General features: G+C 45.8%; 1 protein-coding gene across 1 annotated transcript in view; it reads left to right on the top strand.

Annotated features, from left to right (window-relative positions):
• The first annotated feature begins 583 nt into the window (after nt 1-583).
• The window catches only part of LOC119393371 (uncharacterized), a 74,922-nt gene continuing 61,272 nt past the window's right edge, over nt 584-14,233 (top strand). The window contains exon 1 of the mRNA XM_037660348.2: nt 584-1,107. Within this exon, the coding sequence (XP_037516276.2) occupies nt 1,044-1,107 (64 nt within the window). The 5' untranslated portion in view covers nt 584-1,043. The remainder of the gene's footprint in view (nt 1,108-14,233) is intronic.

The raw sequence follows: 14,233 nt of genomic DNA, 5'->3' as shown, positions 1-14,233 counted from the left end.
GGATTTCGCTGGCGGCGTTCGTCGGCCTACCATCGCAGAGGAGCGATAGCCTCACCGCCGGTCGAAGCCCGCTTCTCTCAGCTCCGGAAACTTAGTTGCCGATGCGATGCCGTCTCTCCCCTCTCACGGCGGTGCCGTCTATGAAGTTGGCGCCTGTTCGGTCAAACTCTATCCTCGGCGCTCGCTTGCAGCCTGAAATTCACCCCGTGCAGACCTTGCCGTCAAGACTTCTCTTCTGAAACCTAATCGACGTCACTAAACGTGTAAATCGCGTTTTTATGGTTACATTATCACATAGCCTCCCGTATTACCCCAACTGCCGGTAGAACACCTCGTGAACTCTGTGCCCGTAACACTCTGTGAACTTCGCAGTCGTTGGGAGATATTCTGTGAACTTGGAACAGATCGAGGTGACAGTTTCGCCATTTCTTCAAAAAGAAGCCGTGATCGCTGCTGCAGTTGCAGTTGACTTCTAATCGGGAGAAGGTGACAGTTTCGCCATTTCTTCAAAAAGAAGCCGCGATCGCTGCTGCAGTTGCAGCTGACTTCTGATCGTGAGAACAGTTACATAGACAGCAACAGCACGGTTTGACGCCGGAACTGGTCTTTCCTGCACTACATCTCTACCACGCGCACTCGCGTTTTGAAGGCAACGCTGCAATCTCCACTGCTAAGCTTGACATGTAGTATTTTTTTTTCTCTACTGCCGGCAAAGCGGACTTCGAAGCTGCGAATCTTTGAAGCTTTGACCACTTCCGCAATTTGTTTCCTACGATCACGGACCTAGGACGTGAACTTACGTACGGCAGCGTTGGGAATTGTTCTGTTTGCGCACCCGGATACTTCAGTGCGGCCTGTGCAGTGCTTAGACCACCGGCCCTTGCGAGACGAGCCGCTTGCCCACGTGGATCGTCGCCGCAGCGGTGAAGCGTTAGAGAAGTGCCTGACTCCGTGTCAAGGAGACTGCACTCTCCAGTCACTGGAGCGGACTACGTCTTCTTGTGAGTGTCGGTGCAAAAGACATCCCCTGTGCACGGCAGGGTATGTCCAAGTCAAGGGCACTCTGGTGGCTTCTTTGCTGGACTATCAGCTGCCTGTCGCTCCAAGGTAAGAGTGTTTATGCGACTCTGTCGTGGAGCTCACTTTCGAGGCAACATGAAAAGGTACGGGTGTGCTGTCTGTGACGTCAAGCCCGAGTGGTGGGAAACTAGTGGGAAACCGTATCGCGTTATAAATTATGAATCAAGGAACAGTTGCGTAGAGACAAGTCATACAGAAAAATATTCTGCAGTAGGTTTTTAAAATGGCAAAAGAAAGCACCTTTGGGAATGTGTAATTCCATTCACGCTCCTTTGACAGGCTCTTGGTCGTTTTAGGCTCCGAGGATCTGCCATATGAGCCTGAATATATTCGGTACATCGTGTTCTGGTACATACGCATTCGCGCGGTCTGAAGAAACACTTGCGGTTATTCCCTGTGCTGTAAACGCTGTAAGTGAGTACTCGAGTGATTACGACAGGGCAAGGAATTTCACCAAGCATTTTATTGCGGGTGTGCTGTTCTTTTTTCTTCTTGAATTTCTTTTTATTTTATCTCTTAGATGCTCATTCGTTGCCTCTGGGTACGTTGTTCAGAAAACGCTTATCCAGGCTTGTGGAAAAACGTGCGCTTCGATCGTCTGACTTTTATGGTGATTTCAGCAGCTCTCTCCGTGCACTCGTTTATTAATTTAGCTGCTGCACCTAAGCACGCGCTTCTATCGCTTGTGGAAATAAATTTATGCAGAGAAAGCTGCTTCCTGCAATGCACTTACAGATTTTTTGTTTCTTCCGTCTGTACGCGGCTTTTCGAGCCTCATTTCACCCGTTATCCGTTACGTATCATGACTCCTGAGGCAAGCAACTTAAGCAGCTGTTTCTTTGTTTGTTTTTTTAGGATTCAGTATAAATGGCATTGATGTGTATGGAGAGGCAGTAGGGAGATTAGTACGGTGAGTTAACAGCTGCTTACATCCGAGTGAATGTCTTCAACTGAGCTAGTTTAAGTAGGCTTTAGATAGAGCATGACGCAAAAAAAGGACGCGAAACCAAGCGTTGACCTTGAAATGATATTCAGTGCGCGTTGCACAAACAAAATACAAATGGTAAATAACTAAAATATGCTCATTTTTTCCTGTCATCGAAGCGCAGACAAAACAAAATAACACAAGTCACAAAATAACTCATTTGCACCCAAACTCATAAATATTTGATTTATTTTCTTTTCTGTGATCTCGTTCTACCACTTTAGGCTCGTGATCGGCCGCTAAGTATTATGCACTTCTTGTTGTCCTCGTAGATTTCATGTGGCGCGCCAATTGTTCGAGAACTTAGTGTAAATATTCTCACGGGAGTCGCTGCGAGATGTGAACACGCTAAGAAAAAAAAAACAGTATGCATTACTCTTTTCGGTGAATTCTGACTTTCCACGTATATGACTCTCTTTAAAGAGACACCTTAACTCCCTTCTGGGTCCTGTAACTCTCTGAAGAGAGTATAATGATCTTTAAAGAGAGTTCACGAGTCGCTTTAGAGAGTCATATACGTGTCAAATGCGGACTCACAAAAGAGAGCCAAAGTATTTCTTTTTCCCTAGAATGTATACGGTTGCACGTTGTCGTTTCTAGTTAGTGGTCGATAAACACACATCGCACAGGTTACCGCGGGAAGATAGTGGTGGCTGTGTTGCTGAAACTATCGAGACGTTGATGCTCACGGTGTTTTCGTCAACGCCGTGAAATGCTAGTTTGTGGGCTTGATGCCCTGGATAGGGAAGGGGGAGGAATGCCCAATAGAGGAACGCGTACTTGACAGAGAACGGTGTGCCGTTTTCGTCAAGCGGGGGCTCAGAGATAACTTTCCCAGTTCTCACGTCGATTTTCCTCACTTTATTATTCTAAGTGATTGTCAGGCATGAGTAGTAAACGCAAATCGATGTTTTATTTCTTCGCTGACGTAAGTTTAATTACTTTCCCGTACTCTTAATGAAAATGAGATTATGGTTAAAGGTAACAAAGTTGATGCAGAGCTAGAGCAATATCTCTTCATTGTAAGATAATTGACGTTATTAAATGTCAGATATTATCTCCGGTTCCTCATCGCTATTCGTTTTGTGTGTGTGTGTGTGTGTGTGTGTGTGCGTGTGCGCGTGCGCGTGTGCGTGTGTGCGTGCGTGTGCGTGCGTGTGCGTGTGTGTGTGCGTGTGTGTGTGTGTGTGTGTGTGTGTGATGGAGGCTAGATATGAACGTTTACCTGGGCGTTCACCCTCTTTTTGACAAGAGAATGACAATTTTACCCTGTATACTTTCCTACACAAGTCATTTAAATGGCCACACTTTCTAAAAAGTCCTGTACGATAAGCTGTTTAGCCGCAATCTCTAATCAGACACGATAAGCGCCGAATAAGGCTATTATCCTCACTGCTGAAGGCGACCTAAGACGGTATTGGGCAACCAAGCCCATTTTATGACTTTCTTCACCTTCACTACATTCACAGCAATGTTAGCCAAATTACTGACGCACATAGATATGTAAAGTGAAAATCATACTTTTGGTCTTTAAACACCGTCAAAATTCTAGACAGTCATGCTTCTGTATTCCCAAATTCTTCTTAAGAACTTTCCTCTTCCCATTTCAAGGCCACCAGCCATCGAAAGATGTCTAAAATGACGTCACACTATGGTGTAGACTCAAGCTCTGCAACAACCCAGTGCGCAGGGACCATGTGGTAACCTTCTTTACTATCGGCTTGTCCGGGCCGATGGAGTCAGGTTTCCTATAATTTCGATATTGAGATACAATCCAAATCTGAACTAAGAGTTTTCGATTTTGGAACGCTCTAGCCATTTGGCTAAATTAGGTCAGTGTTTTTTTTTCTATTTCATAGCCTGCATGTCTGTCTAGCATGAACGTTCGCTATTGTCAGCTGTAGTGGAGAGTGGCAGTTACCCGGCTCAAACAACAGTGAACGTTACAATATCTTATCTCCTGTGGAACAGACGGTTGATCGCACATTTCATATCCGAACTGTGCACTGTTTCAGCTTGCACGTATGTGGTGCACTTCAATTTATTTTGCTTTGTTTGCGACAGAGAGCTCCCAAACTCCCTTTTCAGTCCGTCTGGGGCTTTGGGAACAATTTATCACCAGCGACTGTCACGCATGTGCGCCTAATATACGCAGCCAAACGAACGCTCTGCATCGACTGCAGTGATTTCTGCGATATGGCACAGTCACGTCGCTTCCGGTTCCCAGAGGAACGTCACGTGGAGTGCGCTGATAGAGGGCTGCGTCGTTTTAGCTTCGTCATATGAAACACACTCCACCTGTTTCTTTCCCTGCAATGCAAGGCTGACGAAGTGAGTGTTTTGTGTAGCCTGTATTGTGTTTGAACCCACTGAAGCTGCGCTGTGTCGCTGCGCAGGATTAACTGGGCGTAATAGTCAGTGCGACGAATATGATATAGTTAACATTACCTAGCCGACTGAAGGCTGTAGGCTCTGGCGCATACGTATTAAAAGCCGCCGATCTTATTATAAAAAATAGCGTTTACTTCCAACCAAATGTGCAGTCTAGGTAATAAACTGTCCTCAGAAGGGTTACAACTCCTGTTTTCAATCAAAGTTTTCTCCAGTACTGCGTAGACGTCATGTGCTCGAATTTGTTTTGTTTTGTTTTCTAGCTGTCGTTGAAGAGCAGCCAAGAAACATAAAGTATACTCCTGTGGTACTGATTGAAAATGCGTGAACAAAAGCATACTCGAGACTCTGCGTAGAGAAAATACGGGCGCACTTTTTTACGCCTCTAAATTCTGCGTCAAGTGAGCATTACTATTGTGTAGACGAGTTACAGAAACCATCCTTCACTCTGGTTTCACGCGATAAGCTAAGTAGGTCGTGCCTGTCAAGAGGACGCACATGAAATTCCGAACGATTCACGGTAAGTGGAGTTACAAAGGCTAGTATTTAAAAGTTTTAAGCGTTGATTACAGCCAATTGTGTTTACAGACGTATCATTATCAAAGACAGTCGACCAATAGAATACAGCACGTTATGTCTATTATAATTTGTATTGTCTTCCCGATATTACTGGGCACTTGCTTTGATTAGCCTCAGGCTCTCCTTAGTAATTAATCAGTTTCTTTTGATTTTTCTTTCCTTTACAAAGCTTGGACTTTGATTATCACCCTAATTACTGCGTAAGTATTTCTTTTTTTATGTGCTTGTGTGCTTGAGGTTCATCATTCTGACGTGCTTCATTACGTTATTCTCTTTCACCTCTACATCACAACTTCAGGAAGCTGCTCTAATTAATATTCACAGCGTCGACAGCGGTAGTGTTTAAAAAAAGTAAACAAAACTTACGCTACGTCAATTTCCTCGAATCTCCAAGGGTCATATCTTTGCCATTTGGCTGAAAGCGGCTCATTTTTCAGAAGGACAGTTGTGCGAGTGACGGTAAAATAAAGAAAAATTCTAAATAAGATCACGGAGTGATAGGGTCCTTCCTTTTTTTTTTCCCCCTAAGAATGAAGTTTGAAACTTGGAGAACAAGTGGGGCCCATCAGAGTCTTATGCTGGGCGCCCCTAAAAAGTAGGGCAGCCACTCTGGCATAGCCCTGTCATCGATCTTCACTCAGCCTTGAGTTATTCATTCTGTCCGGTCTTTCTATTGGTCAATATTAGTTTTGTTTCGGCACGACGGCAAAGAAAACGATCTCGCGCGATATTTATGCGTTTCTCCCGTGCTTCTCCAAAGGCAATCTTCTTCGCAGGAACCTTCGATGCGAAACTGTCGCCTACGCTTCTAGTTTTCTCGCTTCGTCGATTTATTTTTCTTGGATTTACAGCCTACGCACTCCTTTCTCTTGCTTTTAAGCTCCTTGGTCGTGTCCTTCGATGTTTATTGTTTCACGTCTTCACCACTTTACCAGCTGCTTGTGGTGCTTTTACGTACTATAAACAAGACGAGACAGTTTTCTTTTGCGTTGGATCACCGTAATGTGCTAAGGCGTGTTTGAGGAAAGTTTTATACCTTAAAGTCCAAACTTCGAAGTTTTCGGGTTGTTCTTTTTTTTTCTTTTTGACACCATATTTCCGACTCTTCGTCAAGCAAGTGAGAGTGTCGGACTGAGTTTTCATTTTCTTTGTGAGTATCATAAGGGGAAAGAATAGTGACGTCATACAAAGAAACAGAATGTTCCGCGTAAGTAAAGAGGAGATTGGGGATATTAGTTCAGAACGTCCCTCCTTTTGCGAGTTTATTAGCTGTGACCTGAAGTGCACATCTTTTCTTTGTATTATTCTAGTAAAGCTGCGTAATCTGTATAAGTTAGTAAAATGATCCTTGTCGTCGCTGCACAGCTCTGATCACTTCATTTCGTGTTTATTAGTCATGTAATAACCGTATCCAGCGTTGAATATCTTAATTAGGTATTTCACCTCATTATTTTGGTGAATTAGGCCCTGCTGTTATTTATTTATTTATTTATTTATTTATTTATTTATTTATTTATTTATTTATTTATTTATTTATTTGCTTGTTTATTTATTTATTTCGTGATTTTTTCCAAAATCGCGAATTATAAAAGAATCGGCGGAACTTGAATGGTTAGTAATTTCGCAAAAATGTTTACGCCTTTCACATAACGCGAGGGCATAGAGCAATGAGAGTTGCTCAAATTGGCCCCTAATCTCTGAGACTGAATTTTCACAATTGCAAGTCGGTTTTGTCGCAATTATTGTGTATGTGCAACGGAGCCAACTTGCAGTTAGCGCAAGCTGTGCAACATCTGTTGCTTGGACAGGCGGTTTACACTGCTCGCGCATATCGTAAAATTTAGCTGACAGAGCGCAAAAAACGGAAGAATTAAGGTTAGGGCATGCAAAAGAAGCATTAAACTTCCGACTGAGTCGGAAGTCACCATAGTTGGCGCTAAGTCATCACTCGTTTTACGGTCTGCTCAAAGAACAAGCTGTGCAAAGCAGCAAAGTTTGCCCGCCTCTATCTTCCGTTTCACGGTACTGTAGCGCTGGAAGGTTTGAGACATGCTCGCCTTTTCCGAGTTACTACACTGTAACCTAAGCTGCCGATTTTATACAGCGGTAAACCACGTGGAGCACGAACGTACTAATTCGCAAGCGCATGTTTGCGATTGAGAAACGTCAGCGGTCGCTTACACTACAGCATCAACTGCAAAACCAATGACGCATTAAATTTATTAAGGCCAAAGCCTTCGACGCCTCATCAAACGCGAAAATTGGCCTTAGGCGTTGGCGTCCTGCGGCGTCGGCGTCAACAAGAGGGATGCAGAAAAAATCATCATCACCGGAGGACGCCAGCATATGTCATCATCATGACGTCAACAATCACTTTATAACGTAATTATGGCGTCACATGACGACGTTAGCACGTGACAGCGTCGTTTGGTCGAAGGTGTGCCGATCACGGAGGCAGCGCAAAACCAGGTGAGCTGCAGACAGCGTGCAATGCATCCAATTTCGGAGGTGCAAAAAGATTTAGGAGGGGGCCGGGGGTGGATCAGTACATCGGCTGCGAAGAAAAAGAAGATGAATTTCGCCTTCGAGTGGTCTTAGGTGAGTGCGTAAGGGACCGTGTGACTTTCTCCCATTTTCTACTTTTCCGAGTGGGAGGTTTATGGTTCCAGCCACTTTCAGCTGCGACAAATACTATAGCCCCCCACCCCCAACCCTTTCTTCGCCCGGGTAAATTGTGCCTCCCTGACACGTTGCGGGCAAGGATACTACGCGCACTAGCCAAGCAAGCAGTACCACAAAACCTGTCGCGAGGTCTTTGCCTCCGGGGACACGTGTTCCGCTAGTCACTCTATTCTAAAATCCCGGATCGAGAAACGCGGTAGCAGACTCTTGCTGTTGCACGTGTACATCTGCCACCATTTGGCCACCACACGCGTATAAGGTGGTTCCTTCTCAGAGCTACGCGATTCCCGTCTTTTCATAGAGGGCAACCTCGCGTCTCTCAAGACCCCAGGGTGTCTCGGAAAGTCCTTACCATGAAAATAGGTAAGTTCGAGGCTGTCAGAAAATGAAAAGAGCTACATTAAGTAAAAATTTCATCGAAAGTCAGTTGCGAGAAATGAATGCTTTTTTTTTTTGTTTTACTTGGCGGACGTGTCTGTTATTTAAACTCCCTGGAATGTTCTGCTGACGTGGAAAAGAAAGAACCGAATGGAAGATGAAGAATGCCTAGAAAAAAAACTGTGAGCAGAGGGCATGTGTGCTTCCGGCGTACTTATTCGACCAGGTTTTCGGAGGCGCGTATGGATTCGTGAGCTTGGGGTCGCGAATACCTCGGGGCTTTCCGCTCGCCTTTGAAAGCTGCTGGCATGGAGCAAGGCGGTGTGTTGAGATTCTCTCTCTCTTTCTCTCTTTCTGTGCCTCTCTCTTTAAAGCTTAGCATCTAGCACTCCGTCTTCTCGCGGGGCAAAACCTTCGTATCGCCATTCGAAAGACCCGAGAAACGAGATCAACCAGTCTCCGAATGCCTGGAGGTTTTTCTCGCGAAAAGGCGAACTCTCACGTGTACAAAGTTCTGAAAAGCAGGGATTTCGCGTTTTAAGTACGTTCGTGTAAACGCTTCCGATGTGTTCCCGTTCGCCGTGCAAATGTTTACGAGGGCAGATAAAAGGTCAACGCGATTATACCCGATGGAAAGCACGGTGTTGCGCCAAACAGTAATTGTTTTCCTCGTGACCTTATTTGCAGCGTGGGTGGGGTGTGCACGTCTTCCGTGTGTTCGGTTAAAAAAATCACAGCATATCCACGGAGTGAATGATGATGAGTGGGCGAAGCTGCGGAGGTTCATCGGTAAACCGTGAATCTTCCGTGAATTCTGCCCAGTACATCATCACCGACGTGAGATCGGGCGCGCTTATACTAAAGGTTCGATGAGAGTTATGACGACTTGCAGCTCACTTTAATTTTACATGTACGCTGTGAATTTTCATTGTTTAGAAAACCATTGCTTTAGAAAACATCTGGCGTCTTTTCGTCTTGCTTTTAGAAAACATCTGGCGTCTTCGTTCGTTTATTTCATCAATCAACGGCGTTTTGAACAAAATTTTTATTGTTTAATCACGCACAGGAGAAATCTCACCAGGCACTACCTTGGAGGTAAACAATGGCTGCTAATGGGAATGAGAGACAGAAGAAGTCGGCTTTTAGCTAACACTTACACTTCTACTTCTACTAACGTTTCCTACTGGAACATGCCAATGGCTGCTAATGGGGAATGAGAGACAGAAGAATTCGGCTTTTAGTTAACGCGCACGCTGCGAATTTTGTATTGTTCAACAACGCACAGGAGGAAGCTCTCACCGGCACCACCTTGGAGGTCAAGATCTGGTACTAGCGTTAAGACTGGTTACGCACTACGACGGGGACGAACGGGTGCCGCTTTAAGGAGCTTCGCCCCTAAAAAGCTTTGGTCTACACAGGTTTGGTCTTCATAGCTTCGATCTTCACGACCAACCAGACGCTGTATGCGGCAGCTTCCATTCACTCCACGAACAAAACAACGTTGACGCTCGATGCCATTTGCTAGCATCCGAGCTCTGCCGTTCCTTTGTTGCGCTGGTTCTAGCCTGATATTCTTTGCATTCGAGAAACGATAGAACGCCTTTTAATTTTACTGCTGCATGCACGTTAGCTGCGGACGCGTTCATATGGCGCCAGTCGCGTCGAAGCGCTGAAAACTCACAGGGTACCTTATGCATTCGCCTGAGACGACTCGAAAGCGAAAGCCTTTTTCTTCTCAGTAGATGTATTAACCCTCCCCTCCCCCTAGCCCCCCCCCCACCCCACCTTCCATAGCTTTCTGTATCTAATGTGGTTTTGAGCTGCTTCCAGGATCTCAGTCATTGCAAGATTTGAGCACCTCATCTGGTTTTGCATTGCCTCCGTGATCAGACCACCTTTGGCCAAGCGACTATGTCCTGTGATGAAGCCATCGCGTGAAGTTACAATGCCGTCATGATGACGCCGAAGCCGCCGGTGCTCAATTTCCGCGTTTGATAGGGCGTCTAGGGCATGCGCTTTACAAATGGTGTGGGCAATACGGGTAGCCGACGCCTACAAGGAGCTGTGAGATTGCTTGAAGTGTAAAGGCAATGAAGGACAAACATTTTCGCGAAAAGAGAAGGGGAGGGGGTACTGCGGAGGGGCTGGAGGCAATGGCGCTGAACACCGGAGAGATCTAAAAGAAACGGTGCGGCGACCCTACAATTCTAGTCTTTCTTTTTCGTTTTGGACAAACGAACTGCAGCGATCAATCTCCGACCCTGGGAATGAACCGATCGACCGTCTTTTGCCATCCGCGCTGTCGCCTGTTTTTTTTTTTCTTTTTCTTTCGCACAAAGTTGCAGTTCCACGTGTGTGGTGACTTCGCCACGAGCTCTCTCTCTCTCTCTCTTTATTTATTCGTTACACATACGCTTGATTAAAACGGGGCGCGCAAAGAACGGCCAAAGGGAAGATAAGTGGAAACAGGCGACTTGAAAGCGATTAAAGGTGCTTGCCGTTTTTGCAGTCGTATAACACAATGTCGCAGCTGCGGCTTAAATGGTGTAACGTCGGCGACAGCGGCGTCTAATGGCTGGGGGCATGGCCGACTGGAACTTTCTTTTTAACTGCACGGGGTGTCTTATCTCCGAACTTTCCCTGCTTCTCTCCTCCGTCTTGTGTTCCGGGGTCGGCCTTCCGCAGAGAAAGGAAGGCCGGTGCGTGATAGTGTTTGTGTGCCTATCCAAGTGTTTGCCCTATATATTTATAGCGTGCGTGGCCGAACGGTCGATGGTCGCGCCCTTTTATAGATTGCTAGAGGACGTTGTAGCGCATGAACTCTGCGAAGCCTCAAGAAAGCAAGTAAGTGCCAGGTCTTTTTATTTGAAAATAAAAAAGCAACTGAAATATTACCAGATCACGTGTCTTGTCCTCCGTAATAATGTTTCTCTTTCTTTCATTTCGTGCCCTTTTACTTTTTGCAATACGCGGTACTGTTTTTACACAGTGCGCCATTCTTTCTGCTTGAGCTGTCGCCTCTCAGCGTCGCTTTGTCACATGGTTGTCTTGCTTTGACTCAGAAGGACAGAGAACTATGTGGGTTGTTTGTAACTTCGAGTTTGTAGTATGTGTACAGCGACTATCTTTAATTATTAAGTTCAGATCTAGTGCGTGATGTTACTACTAGAAAGTCATATTTCCGCGAACGTTTGTAAAAGTTTGAATGAGTATGCTTTATATAAAACCGCACGGTACGTTCAAGAAGACGTGCGCGTAATCACGCCGTATTTTGTCTTAGTTTCTGTCTTAGTCGCCGTCGCCGCCGTCACGCACCGTATATATATATATATATATATATATATATATATATATATATATATATATATATATCAAAGTCCCAAAGCAAAATAATTCAGAAAAAGGCTTCCGAAGCGCGGAATCGAACCAGCAACCTATCGTTCCGCAGCGCGTGGCGCTAACCACTACGCCAGAAAGCGCAGACCCTTCAGGTAGCTAACGGCGAGCGTTATATACACACCATTTACCGCTGGCAGGACTCAGAGACGGGAGGCGCTTATAAGCGTTTCTTCATTACCAGCGAGATGGCGCGATGAGCGCGACGGGCGGATTTAAAAGTCGTCGGCGAGCTCGCTCGCTTCTTCGTATATTTGTGCAGGGAGAACCTTGCCCTTCCGCTGTCTGCTCGCGCGGTTATCTCGTGGTGAGGGGAAGAGAGATGTTTCGAGCTTTCACCGTGATGTCCACGCTCATGTTACGGAGCGTACGAAAGTCACTCGAGCTCAAGGGACGCCGCTAAACGAACAAACAGAAGATGAGCGCGAACTATCAAGTGTCACAGCTCGACACTTGAAGCACGCTAGTTTCCTTCGCTGCTTCGGCCGCCTTTGCAACAGGAGCGCTGTTCAAACTGAGAGTATCCATTAGCGAGCCTCACTTCGTATAGCATTAGGTTCTTGCTGTCGCATTCATTGCTTCGCCCTTGCGGCGAAACTGTGACATTTTTTTTTAGTGACCTACAATTGAATGCCGTTCATCATTCTTGCCAGGGTTCCCTCTTACAGTGTCCTCTTAAAGTGTTAGCCAGCGCCGCTCGCAGCCATGATGGCGAGTGTGATTATTGGTCAGCTTCCAGCTCGTAATAAGATCGCGTGCCACGTGACGCCAGCTGGCGAGAAAAGAGTGTTCCACACTCGCCGTCATGGCTGCGAGCGGCGCTGGCTAACACTCCAAGAATCGCATAAATACCCAAATAAAGTGGATGGGAAAGCGACCGCTGCTGTAGCTCAGTTGGTAGAGCATCGGACGCGTTATGCGAAGGCTGTATGTTCGGTCCCCACCTGCGGCAAGTTGATTTTTCATCCACTGTAATTCCTTTCCATTTACGTCGTAATTACTATACTACATTTCAAAAAGGTTTACAGCGCAAGAACAATTAGGAAGGGACGAGACAACAGAGGTAAAGAGCGCTGACTTCCAACTAGTCTTTATTTCTTTTTAACTGCACGGGGTGTCTTATCTCCGAGCTTTCCTTGCTTCTCTCCTCCGTCTTGTGTTCCGGGGTCGGCCTTCCGCAGAGAAAGGACTTCTGTATATGCACTTCTTATCGAAATAAAGACTACTTGGAAGTCAGCGCTCTTTACCTCTGTTGTCTCGTCCCTTCCTAATCGTTCTTGCGCTGTAAACCTTTTTGAAATGAATCCACACCAACTTGCCCAAGCGTCAACCCTTGCATACTATACTACAGTTAAAACATATTAGCAAAGTCCACTGTACCTTCGTTAGCGTCATTGTGTATGTTTAATTAGGTTATTTCGTCTCAGGAAGCACAGCAGTGCTGCTGCACATTGATGCATAGCACATGGCACGAGAATATTATCTCACATAAAGACCTGCCATCTTACACACCTCAAAATGTCGGACAGAAAACCGTAAACAAAGAATGCAAATGAAAATTTCCTATTTTCTTTCTTTTTAGTTTTCTTTGTTACCATAATGCTAACCATTTTCTTATGGCGCACCATCTCCTATGCATATTCACACCCAGCAAAAAAAAAAGGAAACGCAAGTAGCAAAGCAGGGCAATGTCTCCCTTCTCTCTTTATGCAGATCTGACACCAGCCCGTTCTTTCAGACACGTCAATTTATACATTCGCTTTTTCATCTTACTCTTTTCGGGAACCAAGAGAACAGGCACGACAGAGGGGTTATGGGTCGGGGAGGTTCTTTCACAGATACGGCTGGGCGCGATCGAAGAGATCTCGCCACGATACGCCATCCGACGTCGCAAATTTTGCGTATCGATTAGTTGCTTATTCCTTTATTTTCTTTCCGTCTAGTGTGCGCCCGCCTCGCGAGCACTTCTAGCTTTCCGCGTCTGCTTTTAACAATGGAATGCTGGTGCGCACTGTGCAGCATGCGTAGCGGCGGCGTCTTCGAAAGAATGAGAGAGTTGGGACCGAGAAAGAAGGAGCTTAGTCGAGCAGAGGTGACGAACTTCTCATTAACGCGTTCCAGGACTTAAGCCGGCACCCGTCGCTGACGTTATTGCAGCCAGAGGGCCTTTCATTCCCCACGCCTCATTCTCTGATGTCACCGTCTTCAGCAGAGACTTGTCAATGTGGGGAGAGCACTCCACTGATTTTGTTTCGGGGAATCCCGGAAGCGAGGTTCTCTTGCTCGCCTCGTTGCAACAATAATGGTGGCTTCTGCCGCCTTCGTGCGCGTCGGTGGTTGCCGCTAAGCGAGGTTCAAACGGAAAGACAGCAAGACCCGTCGAGACGACGAGTGCGCGTAATATTTCACAATGGTTTGCTTAGACAGCTACAATTACTTCAATTTGTCTGACATCGATGAAGTTCTTTTCTCTTCACTTAAGAATGATTTATTTAAGGGTACTCTAGCTAAGCCTCAGTGGTAAATTAATTTTGGGCCACCGCTGTAAGTTGTTACCTTTTCCTTTCTGTAGCAAACTCATACCTCTGGAATGCGAATTGCATTGTGTTGTCAAACATCTATTCTAACACGAAAGGGGCTCCACAAAGCATTTACCGGCGTCGTTTCCGTGACGGAAATGACGTCGCTTATGAAGCATGTCAGTTTGTTGACATCCGTGCAAGATCTATTTTAATGCACTTC

The sequence above is a fragment of the Rhipicephalus sanguineus genome, chromosome 5 (assembly GCF_013339695.2).
Source record: "Rhipicephalus sanguineus isolate Rsan-2018 chromosome 5, BIME_Rsan_1.4, whole genome shotgun sequence".
Lineage (NCBI taxonomy): Eukaryota > Metazoa > Arthropoda > Arachnida > Ixodida > Ixodidae > Rhipicephalus > Rhipicephalus sanguineus.
The sequence above is the reverse complement of the archived record's forward strand: the minus strand, read 5'-3'. Positions and strand labels throughout refer to the sequence as shown.